Source organism: Manis javanica, chromosome 2 (assembly GCF_040802235.1).
Source record: "Manis javanica isolate MJ-LG chromosome 2, MJ_LKY, whole genome shotgun sequence".
Classification (NCBI taxonomy): Eukaryota; Metazoa; Chordata; class Mammalia; order Pholidota; family Manidae; genus Manis; species Manis javanica.
Window position 1 is genome coordinate 133651434 of NC_133157.1, and position 18607 is coordinate 133670040.

Below are 18607 nucleotides of genomic sequence, written 5' to 3' on the forward strand. Positions count from 1 at the left end.
GTCTGCTCATGACTCCCACCCCAGGCGCCTGCCCTCGCTCTGGGCACACTCCTCCCTGGCTCCTCCTGTCTGCACTCACTGACAACTTAGACAACCTTCCAGCCTTATCTCCTCAGATGCCACAGGACCATAAATGGGCATAATATCTCTGTCAAGCACACAGCTCTTAGAGCCCCAAAATCTGCTTCAATTTGCATTTTAACCAAAAGCTGCCTAAAGATGTTTTAATACAATTAATTTTAAATCACATCACCCTTATATCTAATTTCATTTTCAGCTTCTTCCCACCATAATATGGGCTATGTATATGTTACACTAAGAATATTCCCAATTATTGGAATAATTTAACTTCTAATTCATTAAGGAAATCCAGAAAATCTGCAGATAGTAAGGGTGACGTCTTAGCGGCATCTTGATTAAATCATAGTACATGTCTTGCTTTGGTTCTTCATACTAATGTGAACTTTTAAATGTAACTGAAGATGTGGTGATTAAATTTACATAATAATCACACATTTCTAAAGGGAAGAGGTTTAAGTAGTCAGTGGAGAAATTCTGCCCTTTGGGACTGAATGCATCTCCAGTGCTTATACAATGTAGGCAATGAGCCTTTCTAGTCTCACACAGCAACCACTAGCAGGCAGGGAACCCAAGGTTCCTGTAGCCGTTACAGGGCTTCCCTGAGCAGGAGCAGCCACACCAAGCATGCTTTCACCAAAACAAAACATTAAAAAGAAGAAAAATAATACAAAGAAACTCCTAGTAACGTAAAGCTTTTACAACAGTCATTATGGAACATGGATTTTTAATGAATTTCATATTGCAATGAAGACACAACACTTAAAAACACATCAGTACAATAAAAACACGTGCTTCGGCACAACACTTACAAATGCATACTCCCCCCCAAAGAAACTCGTTTTTCACAGATTTAAGCAACAAATGATTTACATAGGATTCTTCAGATTACAAAATATATACAGAATTGCTGACTCTACAGAAACCGATGTGCAGTGGTTGAGAAAAAGAGTGTTGCTTTGTTCAACAGTATCTCTTATGAAATTCTCTATCAATACATATTTTTCAGTAACCACATATTTTCCTTCCATTATTAAATGAAATTCTGGACACTTCAGCATATAGGACAAAACCTCTCCCATCTCCAAACACTATTTCAGATGAGTTTACATGTGGCTGATCACATGACTTAATTACAGCCACAAAAGGCACGTTCACACACGCATGCACATGCACACGCCCACACTCACTATCCCCAATCTCCTTCATGACTCCTAAAACCACCACCAGGACCCCAGCTGCACCAGATGGAATCCTGTCCAGGGATGGCATGGTGATGCACAGCGTGCCCTGCTCCTGAGAACTCACTCAAGCTCTGTGAGCTTTTCACCTGTGGAGATGCTGAGGAGGCCGGCCCTTCCAGTTAGATGTGAGCAGCTGCAGCCATGAAGGGCACAAATGTGCACAGAGCTAAATGGCCATCAGAAATGTATATATTTAAAAGTTTCAAATATTTTTAATCTGGCAGAGATCTGGTTTGCACGTTTGACTTAGCTATTTGTACACATTTTTCAATGTTGCAAAGAATGACTCTCACACACCCCAATATTAAAATTAAAACACAAATGGAACTGGGAGCATGGTTGTACAGTGTAGCTTGTCACTGAAGAGCTACTCCTGTGCCTACCTAGGGGTGTGGAGCAACAGAGGAGACACGGCAAGCTCATATCTCACCATGAGACCATTACTGATGGCAAGGTCTGGAACCTGAATACCCAGCCCACCAGGGGTAAGCCTGACTTCATTCTCAGCGTCAGGGGAAATGCCAGACTTTTAAAATACAACAAATTCTTAAGCTTTAAAACTAAAGCTGCTTCTGAAGCATGTGTTGCCCATCCCTCAGTCAACAACCTCAACTACCTGTCACAACTGCTTTCTCTCGGTGCTTCCTTTAGGCTTCCTAGGCTGTGTGGACCCTTTCAGAACCATACCGCATGACCCAGGGCTGGTGTTCCCAGGATAGCTACCATGGGACCTGAGTGGAAGGAGCCTCCAGAGAGCCAAGCCCACTTCTGGGATGCTCCAACCGAAGGCAGCCTGCATGCTCTGCTTCCACTACTCACCACATAGCGTTCCACCAGCAGCCAGCTCCAGCCTCTTGTCCCCACAAAACAGGAAACACAGGGATTGCGGGGCATCACCCATGATCATTTTCAACATAACCCTCTTGTGCCTCTCCAAGTGGACACATTCAAAGGATTATAAACATGAGGGGCAACACACTGAGATGCTTCTTTATCAAAACTATAACTCAACAAGAAACATAAACCCACAAACATCAGATAACAATAATTCCAAGAAGACAAGAGCAGCTGGCTCACTTGGGCAGAGGGAGGGCTGGCAGGGAGGAGTGTCCCAGCTGCCTAGACAAGCACATCTTGTTACCTGCCGACTACCCTGCTGGCTTCCACCTCACTGGCTAATAGATGAGCCTTTCATCTTCAGGATACATTTGCTATGATTGTCTTCCTTGCCTTCTGAGTTGAGTTCAGTATTCCAGCTATCAGTCAAAAGTGCTTTAGCTAGGTAACAGTGAGACTCCCAAGTTTTCCAAACACATTTGTTTTTGAGGTAGTACTCATTTATTTGCATTATTGGCTCTCCAATACCACCAAGGAAGTGAACCCATTTAGAAATATTCAAACTAAAAGTGTAGAAAATAAATAAGGTTTTGTTTTCAGGTAGCAGGGCCTTCTTAAGAAGGTCAACTCACATTCAGTTGGATAAGTCACTTGAAACTTCTAAACCTGTTTATAACCATAGCTATAAACTAAAGTGCTTTAAATTTTGCTTAATATGTGAAACCAGTGATTAGAATCATTACATTTTAGAATTTGCTACTATGAGTCCTTAGGAGATTGAAATGATTTTCTATAAAAAGAGCAGAAACTTTTTCTTTTCAAAAGAAACTCTCTGAATGTTGCCAACTCAACATTCTAATGCTGTTTTTTTTTTTTAACTTCTAAGATCCAGGTTAGTCACTGAACTGTAACAGAACACAGAGCTGAAGCGGAATCACGGGACAGCATATGCCAACACTTCAGACAGAGCACACATGACATATCAGGCTCACTCCTGCAGTTCATTAGCCAACGCAGATGCAGCTCTGCACTGTGCCCAGGACAAGGTCGAGATGTACAGTTATTCCAGAAATGCAGCAGGCTGCCAGGCTCACAGGGTCACATTCACCTCATATAAACATAATGCCCTCTTATCATCTGTCAAACAAATGCCAATACCCAACCAAACGTGGCGTGTTAGAGGGAGGGGCTCTATTTCTCCTGACCAGAGGATGCCAGCACACACACACAAGACAAAAATATATGAGCACACACTTTTCTGTACATTTCATGCAAGCCAGGTAAAATGTAGAAAGAAATACACAAACCACCCTTTTCGAGGTCTGACTCTCACAAAACCAGCGGATCAACATGAGAAAAGCCTGCACCAGTCACAGGTCCATGGCAAGCTACAAAACAAGGAGTGCTGGTGACTTTATTTGTCCTGTAACAACGCAGGAATGTTGATGTTCCAGCCAATGGCTTGCCTGTCAAACCCGCAGGTGAACAGATTGCACATGGGGTGGTCCTCACTCCACGCCGAGCAGCACACCATTCTTCTGTGGCCCTATTACCAATCACACAAACGAGAATTAGTGCATTATTCCTGAAGCATAAGAGCTGCAAAACCCCAGCCAATTTAACTACTATACCACTCAAAGGGACTGAATTGAAAGAAAAAAATCAACAGGCAAGATTAGTCAAAATGAGCCAAAAGTACAGAGCATGGCAAGGGCTTTGATGACGCACTGGTGGTAACACCGTAATGAGATGAGCGGCCAGGACACGTTATGAACTGAGACTCACATCAAAGGCACTTATGACTCTTCCTTTAATAAAGGGAGTGAGATGAGTCACTCAGAAAGAATAAATGACCAGTCTGAGACTTCTTAATGAATAAATTGAGGCTAGATGATATATGGGAATAAATTCCATGGAATTCATTCAAAGACCTCATATACCATTTTAACTGACTCAGGTAACAAAGGAACTAGAAAAATACATCTGGTGCCAAACAAAACAGGATAAAATAGCCTTTTAAGTAGATTCCTGCCACTTTCAGGAATTCCAGTTAAATATCAGAATATTGGGAAAAACTACTGGAAAATATTTGAAAGTTTATAGTGTGATATATCTGGTATACACACACACAGATACAAGCAAAGCCTCAGGACATATTCATATGTTTTAAAGTAATGTAATAGCTCTAATATGTTGTCATTACTGTAACGTACAGGTAAGTACAAGAAGCGGGATTAAGCCAGAAGATGACTGGTTAGCCAGAGACGGGTAAGATTCCTCAAGGGAGGAACAACCTAAGACAGGCACAGTCACAGGGGGGCCATCAGGTGAGAAATTGGGGATCAACAGAGGTGAGGCTCAGAACCTCATCCCCCCTGCTTTGAGAGAAATCTTCTGCATCCATGGATGTTTTGCTGCCCTTGTCTAGCTTGGATTAATACTTAGTCCACAGGCACACACCTGATCATCTACATTTGCCCTCTTACAGCACTAAACTATGTTTTCTACCTTTATCTTGCATCTACTTACCACTTCAGCATTTTATTAAAAATAAAAATGATAATAATAATAAAGGGAGAAATGTGGGATCCACATATAAATCAAGTATAAAAATCAAACGAATATTCATATTTGACCTGATTGTTTATAGTTCATAATGCGTGATCAAAACCGAAAGTTTCTGTGATGAATGAATGCCCTTGTACTGTTCACCACGTAAGAATTTATTCACTATGTAAGAATTCGTTCACCATGTAAGAACTTGTTCGTTATGCTTCAGAAGACTGGAGACTGACGAGAATTAGGCTTGAGATGGATTAATGATTGTACATTGAGCATTGACCCCCTATACTGAATTTTATTGTTGTTAACAACCATTTGATCAATAAATATGAGAGATGCCCTCTCAAAAAAAAAAAAGAAGCGGGATTAAGAAAAGCTAACAGAAATTTAATAAGTAAAATAAATATTCAAAGGAATGCACAGAAGTTCCCTTTGCAAAACATTCACATGTGAAGCATGCAGCATGCTATCTATACATCCGCAGAGAACTCATAAGGCCCAAATGTCATAGTATTACAAATGGAAGGTTATGTGACACAGGGTCAAAAGCTACCTATGTCACTCCTACATTAAAAACCTAAGAAAAAACCATGAACAACACATCCATTAACGGGCAGTATGATCAAGCCTCTGTATAAGAATTAGTTAAAGATGATCAACTCAAGGCAGTCACTGCAGAAACCCTGAAATCAGGTACGTGATAACTGGGTAAGAGGATATACCACAGAGCACCCACAGAAAGTGGATCAGAATGAGCTAACTCGTGACAGGGCTGGAGCCACCTCGAGTTCTGAGTCCACCTTTCACCTCAGTGAATACACACGTCCTGGAACACCCACCAGTGGATGGCTCTGGGCGCAGACTAACAGGAAGCAGTCACACTCCTATGCGAAGAGCCTTTGTGCCTTCTGAAAACCCTCCCAAACACCCTGCCCACAGAAACTTTTTCTCTTTAATTCCTTTCAACAGTTGACAGAGCTTGCCTTGCTTTAAAACATGCTTTTAGGAAAAGTCACTTTTATGTTCCCCGAAGTAAAGAGATTCACATTATTAGCCCCTTTCATTCTAGCTACTGAGTTTAAATAAGTGATGCTTCTCTATTTAAAATCTGTCAGTTGAAAGAAGCTGAGACAATACAAACCAGGGATTTCAGGCATGGTTCTATGATACTGAAAACCATATTTACTTATCTGAAAAAGTACTGCAAGTTCAGAATGAAGTAAAATGTTATTTATTAATCTTAAATAATCAATCTATTTCACATACGCCCTTAGAAGGGAATAAATCCAAACACAACAGAATTCTGCAATTCCAACAAGGTTGTTGGAATTTTATAGGTAATGAAAAATGAAACTGTCCCCACAGAATTAGTCCTACCATGAACTACCCAGAACTCCCTATTTTCTTGAAGGAAAATGTTCTCAAAGTAATGAAATCATACACTCTCATATATCTATTTTTCAAAATGCAAGCTTTCCATGTTGCACAGCAATTTTAGGTAAGGCACACAAGACATTCTGAAATGAGAAAGCCCCAGCACAATAAGGATGCAGTGCAGATGATGCATTAATGATACTGAGTTACCAAAACATGAAAAGATCACCCAGGACAGAGAGTTTATGGCTCTGTTAGGGATGGTGAAAACTTTTGTAGCTACTCTAATTTCATCACTCTTTTTCCTTCAGTGTGCACCACAGAATGCAAAGCCCAATAAAACTGGGAGCATGTGAGCTCTGACACAGAAGAACGGCTGAACAGCCCTAAGGACACAGAGCTTTCAGCAAGCTATTGCCACCTGAAAAAAGGGGACTGCCATGTTGGCAGCAAGTACCCACTTCACCACCTAGTCTGTGCTCTCTGGAGCCACACCTCCCACAGAGCCAGCCTGAAGCTCACAAGCTGCCAGGAACAGGACAGGGCATCAACCTGAAGGCAAGAGCGGGGAGCACGGAGGCACACAGATACACTGGATGCAGGGCCGGGATGGACTCCTTTAGAAAGAGGCAAGGCACTGCTGTCCATTCCTGCCCTACTTTCAGGTAACTGACAGACAGTCTGACCACCACAGTTGCAATGGCCAACTCCACTGCACTACATCCTCTGGGCTGAATGAGGAAGCCATTTCAAATGGAGCTTTGTCCAGTGACTGACCATGGGAAGGTGTTTTCTGGTTGTGGGTGGAGGTGGGGGGCCCTCCTTCAAGAGCTTCCACAACCCACAACCACCAGCCCCACCTGACTACTTGAGATACTTGTCCTTAAATGTATTTGCAGTTTGTATAAGTTAGCTGCAAATATCTGAGACTGTGTTCCTAATGTGGAAGCCACTCACACATGTGCATATGAGCTCCTGAATGCTGCCATGACAGCTGACTGATTTCATGTTTGTTTAAACTTAAAACCTAATACTCAGTTCAAGTACTGGGAAACAGTTTCTACTTAAAGTTTATAAATTCTTAAATACAGATCAAGTATATCCAGTGAAAATCTAGCATCCAATGGCGGGGGAAGAAAATAAGAATAAAAAATCTCTAATATTTTTATACTGACTATATATTGAAACTATATTATTTCAGACATATTTGGCTAAATATGATATATTGTTAATATTAACTTCTCTTTTTTTAAAGCAGCTATTAGAAATTCTTAAAAGACATGTGGGGCTCACAGTGCATTTCTCTTAGTTGGTGATGACCTAGGTTGTGAATTCCAAGTTTTTCCTAAGGCTCTTTGTGAACACACAAATCAACAGCATACATACCTGCCGACTGCTGCGAGGAAGCCTTGCCAGCCTTACACCTGACATATCAAACAATCTTACTTGTCGGTTGTCATGTGGAAGGGCAATGATTTTTTGGCCAACGCATACATTGATCCTACAAAAAGAGACAGAAGCATGTTATATATAAAACAGTGACAGCACGTGTTACAATGCAGAAGGATATTTCATAGTATTCACATTTCAAGGCACATTAGCAAGCTGCAGGTATTGTGTGTCTGTCTATGGCATTAGAATACACGTAACTTATGTGGACTAACTAAACAAAAGCCCTATAAACCTTTGGCCATAAATGGCTCACTCTTATTCTTACAAAGTTTACTACCCAACCCTGATTTTACATTTAAGTTAGAGTATTCACAAAATACTGAATCTGCATTAGAAGATCAATAAAAAATACTTCCCCAGCAGTCCACACTTTTCCCAACGCTCTATTAATGAAACACTAAATTTACATGAAGAAGACATTACACTACTATCGACCCTTTCAAATCATCTACAAGTTTATGTAACAAGTAGCTTTCCTCACCTATTGATCGCAGAGTCCGTACGAATAGTGGCAATGGGAGATCTCATGTTCTTTAAATCCCAGACCTTCACAGTGCGATCGTCACTACCTGAAACAACGTTATCTCCCACGGTGAACACAGCAGAGGTCACGGTGCTACAATTAAAGGGCACAAGGTCAGAACCTCATCAAAAAGTTCCAGGACACACACACATGTGTAATAAACACATGGTCTCACTGCCAGAGTCTCTAGCATGTGGAGGGGATGTTGGGGATGTGCAAGCTGACCACTGTCTTACATTCTGCTAAAACTTTTCTGTAAGTGTGAAAATAAGCACTCCTAATTTCTCCTCAGGAAATTAGAAAATTACAGTCCAGTCCACTCTATTCTCTTTTTTCCAGGCAATGGAACAAAAAGAAGCTACCAGAAGATATGGATTAGACAGAACCTGCCAAAATTTCTACGCATCTGTGCCTGATTGTAGAGAATTAAAAAAAAAAAATTCCAACTGCAACTTTCAATCAGTATAATCAGAACACTGGAGAAAAACTTATTCCTTTACTTAACAAAAAAACAATTAAAAAATGGGCAAAGGACTTGAACAGACCTTTCTCCAAGGAAGATTTACAAATGGCCAATAAGCCCATGAAAAGATGTCCAACATTACTAATTATTAGGGAAAGGCAAATCAAGATCCACAACAGGATACCACCTCACACCCATTAGGATGGCTACTAAAAAAAACAAGAACAAAAGCTAAAAACAGAAAATAACAAGAGTTGGTGAGGATGTGGAGATACTAGAACCCTTATGCTCTGTGGGTACACACCTGAGAAACAGCACAGTCACTATGGAAAACAGAATGGAGGCTCCTCAGAAAACTAAACACTGAGTTACCACATGACCCAGCAATCCTACTTCTGGGATATGCCCAGAAGAACTGAAAGCAGGGGCTTGTACAGATTTGTACATGCATATTCCAAGAAGCAATATGACAACAGTTAAAAGATAGAAGCAACCCAAGTGTTAATTGACAGATGAGTGGATAAACAAAATGTGGTATATATCCATATAATGGAATATTATCCAGCCTTAAAAACATTTACTTCTGACCATGCTACCACATAAACTTTTAAAATAAAGGACTGCACTTTTATGAGGTACCTATAATAGGTGGGAATGTGGAATTAGTTTTAACAGAATTTCAGTTTGAAAAGATGAGAAGGTTCTGAAAATGGTGGTGATGGTTGCACAATTACGTTAATGTACTTAACACCACTGAACTGTACACTGAAAAGTGGTTAAAATGGTAAATTTCATGTTTAAAAAAATGGGATTACAGAACCTATCTCCACTTCAGTTCTACCAGAATTGTAAATTGAGAAAATAATGGTCAGAAAGGGGTCAAGAACCTATGGAACAGAATCAAGAGCCCAGAAATAAATCCATGCATTTCTGGTTAACTGATCTTCAACAAGGGAGCCAAGAACACATGATGGGGAAAAGAACAGTCTCTTCAATACACAGTCTTGGGAAAACTGGTATCCACCTGAAGAAGAATGAAATTGGACTCTATCTCACACCATATACAAAAATTGACTCAAAATGGATTAAAGATTTCAAAGTAAGACCTGAAACTGAAACTACTAAAAGAAAACATAGGGGAAAAGCTTCATGACATTCATCTTTTCAATGTTTTAGATGTGACCACAAAAGCAGAAATAAGCAAGTGGGACCAAATCAAACTGTTGGTGGGGATATAAAATGATGGGCACAGTTAGTATGGAAAACAGTACAGAGGTTTCTCACAAAATTAAAAACAGAAATACCATATGATCCAGCAATTCCACTTCTGGTACTTATCCAAAGAAAACAAAAACACTAACTCATTAAGAAATCCACATTGTCCTACTCACTGCTGCTTTATGCAGAAGAGCCAAGATAGGGAAACAACCTAAGTGACCACCAATGGAGGAATGGACAAAGATGTGGTCCATACACAGCGGGACATTCCTCAGCCATAAAAAAGGAGAAAGTTCTGCCGTTTGGAGCAACCCCGATGGACCTGGAGGCATTACGCTAAATCGGTGTCCCAGTAAGACACAGAGAGGAACCCGGGAAGAAACAAGCCTGCTGAGGCCATGGTAACACAGGACCAAAGGGGGAGACCAGGGTAAAGCTGGGGCATCAACCCACTGGCCCATCTGAGTTCCCTGTTTAGAACAAAGACCACATAAGGGCTACACTAGAAATGAGGTCACCATCCTCCTCAGGGCGAAGGTCACCACACTCCTCAGTACAGAGGTCACCGTACTCCTCAGGGCAGAGGTCACCACACCCCTCAGTACAGAGGTCACCACACTCCTCAGGGCATAGGTCACAAGAAGCTTGAAGGCTTTAGCCACTGGCAGAGTTCTGCAGAGCAGAAACTATGATGCCAGGGACCTCTCTGTGGACTCTAGGCCTCAGGAGATTTTGGCCAAGTTAAACTTCAGTTAACATTCTGCGAAATTAATGAAAGAAAGTCCCCATAAAAGACTGTCTACTCCATGTTAATGAAATGCTGAAAGACATTAGGGTTTTAATAAATCACAATCCTGACAAGTATTGTAGGGCATCAGAGAGGAAAGCTGGCACAGAGGAAGTCGCTCTAAAGGTTCCCTCAGACTCAGGTCCCATGGGAAGCAAGCACGCCACAACCGCTCACTGGAAAAATTCAGGCTCTGCCAAACTCCAGCCAACTCATTTATCTTGTCGCCGAGAGCAGCGGAGCATGTGCTTCCAGCTGACGGCGCAGTACCTTCTCGCCGCACACCACTGCCTGGTCTGGAACATTCCGCTCCCTCCGTGGGTCTCAATCAATGGAAAGACTGTAATGCTAGCACTCCTCATTAGGACTAACAGCTGTCTTCTCAGTCACACAGAGACACAAAACTGTTTTGCATAACAATCTGCCAGAATTTCACCACTAAGAAAAAAAATACATGATGTGGAAAATGCTGCCCTGAAATGCTGAAGCAGTGAGCTCTTCTGGCTCCATGTCAGCAACTAACTACAGAGCTCCCATTTCTTATGTTTCAGATGTAGCTTCCTACAAGACAAAGTGATACTTCAACATTTGAAGAACAGACTGGAAGAGAAAGCACTCTGGGACATCTCTCCCCTTAGAACACTGGCTCATCTTTTCAGCTGCACAAGAGCCCATCTTTGAAAAGTGCCCTCTACTATCTAGGAAGGCATCAGTGCAGCTCCCCAGCCAGACGGCTGCACAGGCATGCTGCAGTGTTCACGTGAAAGCACAAACTCAATACCTCTGCACTCCAACAGATCAGACACGACAAAAGGACGGAAGTACTTTCCGACCCACCAAACCGGAACTCACTCACAAGCCTGCACAGGAGACACTGCACACTCAACATAAAGCCTGTCATGACTGTGTGCTTTGTGTGCAAAGTGATCAGATTGCCATAGTCCTTCCTCACCACCATTTTCCAAACTGTTTTTTAGAAACTAAATTAAGAGGTGAAGCAAGTCTTCAGGCAGTCTAAATAAACAGACACCCAAGGATCTGGTAAAGCATATTGTCCTTTGCCTTTCCTCTCACGTGAGCTTTTCAGAATTTAAAGAACTTACATCAGCCTGTATTTTAAGAGCTCAGATATCTGAATGAGAAACAGAAAACTCATCTCCAAATGAAACGTATTTCTGAATATGTCTAGGTGGCTAACTTCCAAAAAAGTAGAACCTATGATGAAAAACATTCAAAGGAAAAGTCAAACTTGTATCACATGTGATTCTTTTTCAGGATTTAAAATTCAACTTCTCTAGAAAAAAGAAATTCACACATCTGACATTCAGTGCTCACATAGTTACATCTCCCTCTTCAACAGTAATGGAGACTTCCAATCTAAGTTAGGATGGGACTGAACCACAGAACTGTTCATTTGACAAAGATCTCTGATCACCTACTTTGTATGAGAGATCACATGCTTTGTATGAGAGAACACATTACAGAGAAGACAGTAAAAATGTTCCTTATGACACTTCCACTCCACTGGGGAAGACAGCAAAGGTCCTCACTATTATGAGACACGGTGCGGTCTTAGGGAGCACAGTGTAACTAATGGCTGAAAGTGCTGCTGACTGTAATCGCCCCAAAGCTAGAAAAGCTTCTGCAACAACCAGGCTTATAGGCCAATGGCTCTGAGAGCATGTCAAAAGTGTTGCTTTTAGTTGACCTGCCTAAATTCTCCTCCTCAGCATTTTGTTGATTTAATAAGAACTTTTTCCACGTATTATTCAAAGATGATAGGCAGTTCCAAACTGATTTAAAATTACAGAGAAGTTAAAATTAGCAACACTTATACAGTGACTCATGCTTGCAATATCAAGGACCAAGACCTATTTCCTTTCTGTGAAATCTGGTCATTGCTTCATTCTTATTAAACAATGTAACCATCAAATGTAAATAAGATTTGAATATTTGTCATTATATCAAAAATGTTACAGAAATCTAAGAGAACTGTATTCCATTTAAATATGGTGAGGAATATCTCCCTCAGGTTTTAAAGCCTTTCCACTCCCTTATTTTCTGAATCCAAGACTTCGTCTGTTACATACTCATCAATTAACAACAGCCAAGGTCCCAATATCACTGGTATGTGATCCTGTGTATAAGAATTGAGAAGTAAGCAATTTCAAACGTTTCATTTATTTTTAAATCTTCTTAAAGGAAAAAGTTTTTACATCTGCTTTGAAAGTAGTATGATATAGACAAACCCTATTCACCAAAATAACTAGGAAAATTCAAGTCAGAAATAGACTAAAACTACAAGATTTCTACTCTTAAATATATTAGATTTGCCAAGAACCGTGAAGTCAAAGGAAGGTCACTATTGCTTTAATGGTTAAGAAAAGATGAACAACCACCATGCCCATCAAAAGATGAACAAGATGTCACATGGAGCCAGCAAGCCCATCCCTGGGTCTGTACTGACCTGTCACAGGGCTGGGAAGGTTATCTTATCTTCAAAGGACCTGACTCCACCTGAACTGCACTACAGGTGCCTGTGGCCCTTCCAGCCCAAGGACTGTGTGCAAATGTGCTTCATATCAGTGTGAGTGTGAGCATACCCATCAGAAGTGGCACAGGCCACATGGAACATGACACCTGTGCAGATACACATACATACATGTGAGCATGCCCACCCAAATTGATAGGGCTCCACAGGATGTGGTATATATGCAGATGGTGTGGGTGTGGGTGTGGGTGTGTGTGGGTGGGTGGGTATGTATAAAAAAGAGCCATAACTGACCTCCCACTGATATAGAAGTGGACGCTACTTCAGTAACAATCTCAGGATTTGATTTACCCACTCAAGGACTGAAGAGCACCAGAAAATATCCATGAAGTCCACACTTAAGCAGGTTGGCAACTTAAAGTCAAACTTTACTTTTAAAAGGTCAGAATCAGTTATTACAGCAACCCTCAGATACCCTGCATCACCTTATTCATTTAGGAGAGCAACCCAAGTCACAGCTTCCTGGTTTTCTCTAGCACACGGAATTTACACATTCATGTTATCTGGACTAAGTGCCAACAACCAGCCTGCATTCTCTGGACTAAGTACTAACACTAAGCTTTGTGTTTCTGCACAAAGTGCCAGCACCCAGTCTCTGTTCTTTTGCTTTGTTCTGTTTCGTGCATTGTCTTGTCCTCCCAAGAAGATTACAGGTCCATAAGTACACAGACCATTCTTACGACTATTTGCTGTCACAGAACCCTATATATACATATCCCTCAAATGTATGTTCTTGACTACTTTTGCAACATGGTCTCTAAGAATATAGGATAAAATTCCTGAAGTCCACACATTCATACACTTTCTTTACAGGAATGACCCTTAGGTTTTCATTCAGGGCTCATTTTCAATCAGTTAAAAAATATTAGGAGCAATAAATCAGAAGAGGATCTGGTAAATGAAAGATAAAGTGAGGCATCAGCACAAAAAAAGCACTTGCAGAGAAGCCAAAACCAAACCGAACAACACCCAGAGCAGAGACACAGAAGTCAAAATGCACAGCATGAGGCACCATGGGTGTGGGCAAAAAACAGCACATATAAGGTTGCTGAACTCATCTGAAGGCCCGCTCTGTATACATACACACTCAAAATAGCCGATTTTTTTTTAAGTTTTGGTCCTTGAAGGATTTTGAAGAAATCACTATGTGGAAAGGAACATCTCACTCCTGAGGATGGCAGGGAAATGAAGTGTTTCTCCGCTCCGTCAGCAGCATCAGAACCCTGTGGCTTAAACACCATGGCTGAGTGCAAGCAAGTACAGATGCCACACAGGGGTTTCAAGCCCCACGTGGGCCCAGCATGTGTGGGAACGAGGCTCACAGACCATGAGTTCCACCATTTTTCCAAAAACAAACTCTGCCTTCTGGAAGCTGCTCCCTCCTCACTCAGCTCATCACACACCATCACTCAGTGGTTTCTGCTACACATGGAATTTGGTCCAGACACATCTCATGTCTGAATGAATGAGTCTATAACAATGCAGGTAGAAAGTTTTTAGTCATGTTAATACCCTGACAATCCTTTTTTAGGTCATCTCAATAAAAAGTGAAGCAATCTCATGGGTCACAACAAAGCTGTCAAATACAGTGACTTAAGGGCATTAATTTCCTTGAAATCTTTATTTGTATTAGTTACTGAGCTGCCCTTCTTAAATGAGAAATTTTAAAAGGATAAATGGAAAAATATTAAATCCCCTCTTGGTTTTAAAAACTCTACCCTGAACAGGAAATAACTTTGAGATGTATTGGCAAGACAGTGGTTAACTAAATCACTGTACATCCACACCACAGACAAGGAGCAGGTAGGTGAGGGGGCCGGGCAGCTCTACAGGGACTGACACGGACTGTTAGATGCCTCTCAGTGGCATGCAAGTATACTACCAAATGATCTCATAGAAAAACCACAAGCAGGCCTCAGTATATGAGTGGCAAGTGCACACTTCAGCAGCATAAGCTGCACTTTATTTACTAAGGTTTCCTTGCTCGATTCTGTGATGCCAAGAGAAAACATCTATTAATTAATAAAAAGAAACTTCCAAAAACACACCTAACGCAACCAGTGCAGTCAGATCACATTTCTGCCAACCACTGCTCCCAATCCACCTCTCCATGGATCTACAGTGTACTTGGCCTAACAAAGCTGATAAATACATGAAATGGTGCAATATATTGGGAGGTTATTCTGTTGGCCCATAGTCCTTGGTGTCTCTCAAGCCTTGGTTTTATGATAACCAACCAACTACTGCCAGGAATTATATAAGCCTCCAAACATTCTCAAAACGATTTTCAATCCATCTAATTAGAAAGAAGACAGAACCAGACTTCCAAGCATATGTGTAAGGGAATGTGAAATTGAAAAGTAGTTTTAGATTCAAAGGCACAGCATGTAGTTCTGAAGCCACTGATGCTACAGGTCCTCTTCCAACTCAAGCAGTAATTTCCACACCAGAGGCCCTTCTGGAGCCATCCTCCAGTCCCTAGGAGAAACCACTCAGCAAAATGAATACCCATCTCTTCTCTTCCTCCTCTTCCCCACAGAAAAGGGTAAAAGTGGTCACCAATAATGGATTTACAAACCAAGTGCAGTCTACCAGCCTCTCAGCGCCCAAGGCAGTTTGCTGACAGACTGCTGCCCACCCTGACCCTGGGCCTGTGCACAAGCTGTCACTGATCAAGCACAGAATTCAATACAGGTAAGACCACAACCCAATTAAAAATGCCATGCTTTCAAAACACCTTTTCTCTTCAAAAGCACAAAGAAAACTGTTACTAGGATGACATAAAATTCAAGGTTATTTTGACCTTCGTAAGTATATGATCTAGAATTCAGTATTAGGTACTAAATATCTCCCCTGAGTATTTGGCAATAAAAGCATATGAAAATGTCATAACTTTAAAGCAATCATGATTTTTAAACCAATTTAAAAATTTTTGTTTTGTTAGATGTGGTGTTTGTTTCCTTTAAAAGCAAGCACCGAAGTTCACATTTGGGAGATAAAGTTATAATTATATGGACAAAATTACAGCAAAAAAGAAAAAATTTGGATTCACAGGTATTTTATCTGTTGAACTATTTCCGAGTTTATTTAATGCCAGAGTTCACAATGGTAAATACTGTCACCAGGTACAGAATGGAATCATCAGCCACCCCAGGAGAACACCATGATCAGTGACTGCATCAACTGCCAGTCCCTTTTATAGCAACTGAAATATAACACAGTGAAACTAAAAGAAGTATAGGGGGGCACCCCACCAAGCTCCAAAGGAAGGTGGTGGTGTGAGAGGAAGGAATCTAGGATCCTTCTGTTAGATAACAATCTAAATGGACATCTCTCATGGTCCCTTCTCATGTTCCTTTCAAAGGACAGTTAGTCCTTCACCGACAAATAAATTTTACTACAATAAGAGCCCCTTGCAGAAATGTTCCTGAATCCACCATCCATGAGGAAGCTGGAATGACCTGTGAGCTGAGTCCACCCCACAGGAGTGTGCAGCAATACCCAGCACAAAGGGAAGAGCCAGGGGTCACCCAACAACACTTCTTGAAATGGCTTGCTTACTGAACTATACTACCAGGTGAAAAACACATGAATATGTAAGGACTTAGCTTATTTCAGATGAAATGCACTGGAGTTCAGCTCCAGCTCTTAACAAGGACAGAAATATTTAAGAAATAAACTGCCAACAGCTGAAGTTCCTGTGACATTCCAAAATTTTCCTATTAAACATTTCTTATTTTAAGAAATAAGAACAGCATATACTATATTTAATTCCAAGAACAGCATATACTATAGTTTTGCAATGCTGCCATTAGGAAAACAATTTGTAAAAAAAAAATTAAAATTACTTTTCATACAAATTGACACAGCTTGGGCTACTCACTAACAGCCAGTCAAATAGTAAGAGCCACATAGTTAATACTAAGTATCCTAATAAGGGTAAAATTCCTAGTATAATGAAGAGATTTCATAATACAGAGTGAAAAATAGAACATACCAAGAAAAAAGGAATATTTGTGCCTTCACAAAATTTACAATGAAAGTCTTAAACAGAGCTTACAAAAAAGAGCTCTATTTTGATACAGCAAAAATAATAGCAGCATAGATTTCAAGGGGGCCCATCTGGCTATGATTTTTATCTTACACTGAAGCGTTACACCTCTAACTCCACTTTTTAAAGAAGGCACAAAATCCATGTAAAAGTACAAGGATAACAGTTAAGAGAAAATGAAAAAGGAAAAACAATCTCTCCCAGCTCCAAGAGAAAATGGATTATAAAACTGGGCCAACAGGGGGCGGAGCCAAGATGGCGGCGTGAGTAGAGCAGTGGAAATCTCCTCCCAAAAACACATAGAGCTATGAAAATATAACAAAGAAAAATCTTCCTAAAATAGAGACCACAGGACACAGGACAACATCCAGACCACATCCACACCTGCAAGAACCCAGCGCCTTGTGAAGGGGGTAAGATACAAGCCCCAGCCCGGCGGGACCCGAGCGCCCCTCCCCCCGGCTCCCGGCGGGTGGAGAGAAACCGGAGCAGTTTTTTTTTTTTTTTTTGGCGAGCGCTTTTTGGAAGCCTTAGAGGGACGGGCCCCCGTTGCTGGGGAGGCAGGGTGGCGGGACCGGTGAGGAGGTGCCTGGGAACGGCGCCGGAGGACAAAGAATATCCCGCGTTTCTCCCTGCGAGACCTGGGGGCGGGTGCCTGAGACCGGTGCCTGAGGACGGAGGAGGTCGCACGTTTTTCCCCTTTTTTTTTTTCTCTTTTTGGCAAGCGCTTTTTGGAAGCCTTGAAGGGACGGGGACCCCAGTGCTAGGGAGGCACGGTGGCGGGACTGGTGAGCGGGTGGCTGGGACCGGCGCCTGAGGACAAAGAATATCCCCCGTTTTTCCCTGCGGGACCGGTGGGCGGGTGCCTGAGACCGGCACTTGAGGACAGAGGAAATCGCGCGTTTTTCCCCTTTTTTTTTTCTCTTTTCTGCGAGTGCTTTTTGGAAGCCTAAAAGGGACAGAGACCCCGGTGCTAGGGAGGCAGGGCGGCGGGACTGGTGAGCGGGTGCCTGGGACTGGCACCTGAGGACAAAGAATATCCCGCATTTTTCCCTGTGGGACCGGTGGGTGGGTGCCTGAGACCAGCACCTGAGGACGGAAGAAATCGCGCATTTTTCCCCTTTTTTTTTTTCTCTCTTTTTGCCGAGTGCTTTTTGGAAGCCTTGAAGGGACAGGGACCCCGGTGCTAGGGAGGCAGGGCGGCGGGACTGGTGAGCGGGTGCGTGGGACCAGTGCCTGAGGACAAAGAATATTCAGCGTTCCTTCCCTGCAGGACCGGTGGTGGGTGCTTTTTGGAAGCCTTGAAAGGACAGGGACCCTGGTGCTAGGGAGACAGGGCAGCAGGACCAGTGAGCGGGTGCCTGGAACCGGCACCTGAGGACAAAAAAAAAAAAAAAAATCGCTTGTTTTTTCCTTTTTTTTTTCTCTTTCTTTCTGTTCCCTCTCTCATTGTTGCTGTTGTTGTTT

The 18607-nt window shown here is 41.9% G+C and overlaps 1 protein-coding gene across 4 annotated transcripts in view; it reads right to left on the reverse strand.

Annotated features, from left to right (window-relative positions):
• Positions 1 to 788: 788 nt before the first annotated feature.
• WDR37 (WD repeat domain 37) overlaps positions 789 to 18607 on the reverse strand; it is an 87510-nt gene continuing 69691 nt past the window's right edge. For all 4 annotated transcript variants that reach the window (XM_036993717.2, XM_036993715.2, XM_036993716.2 and 1 more), the window contains 3 exons: positions 8029 to 8163; positions 7482 to 7596; positions 789 to 3705 (listed from right to left, as the gene is read on the reverse strand). In XM_036993717.2, coding sequence (XP_036849612.1) covers positions 3574 to 3705; positions 7482 to 7596; positions 8029 to 8163 — 382 coding nt within the window. In that variant the 3' untranslated portion in view covers positions 789 to 3573. The remainder of the gene's footprint in view (positions 3706 to 7481; positions 7597 to 8028; positions 8164 to 18607) is intronic.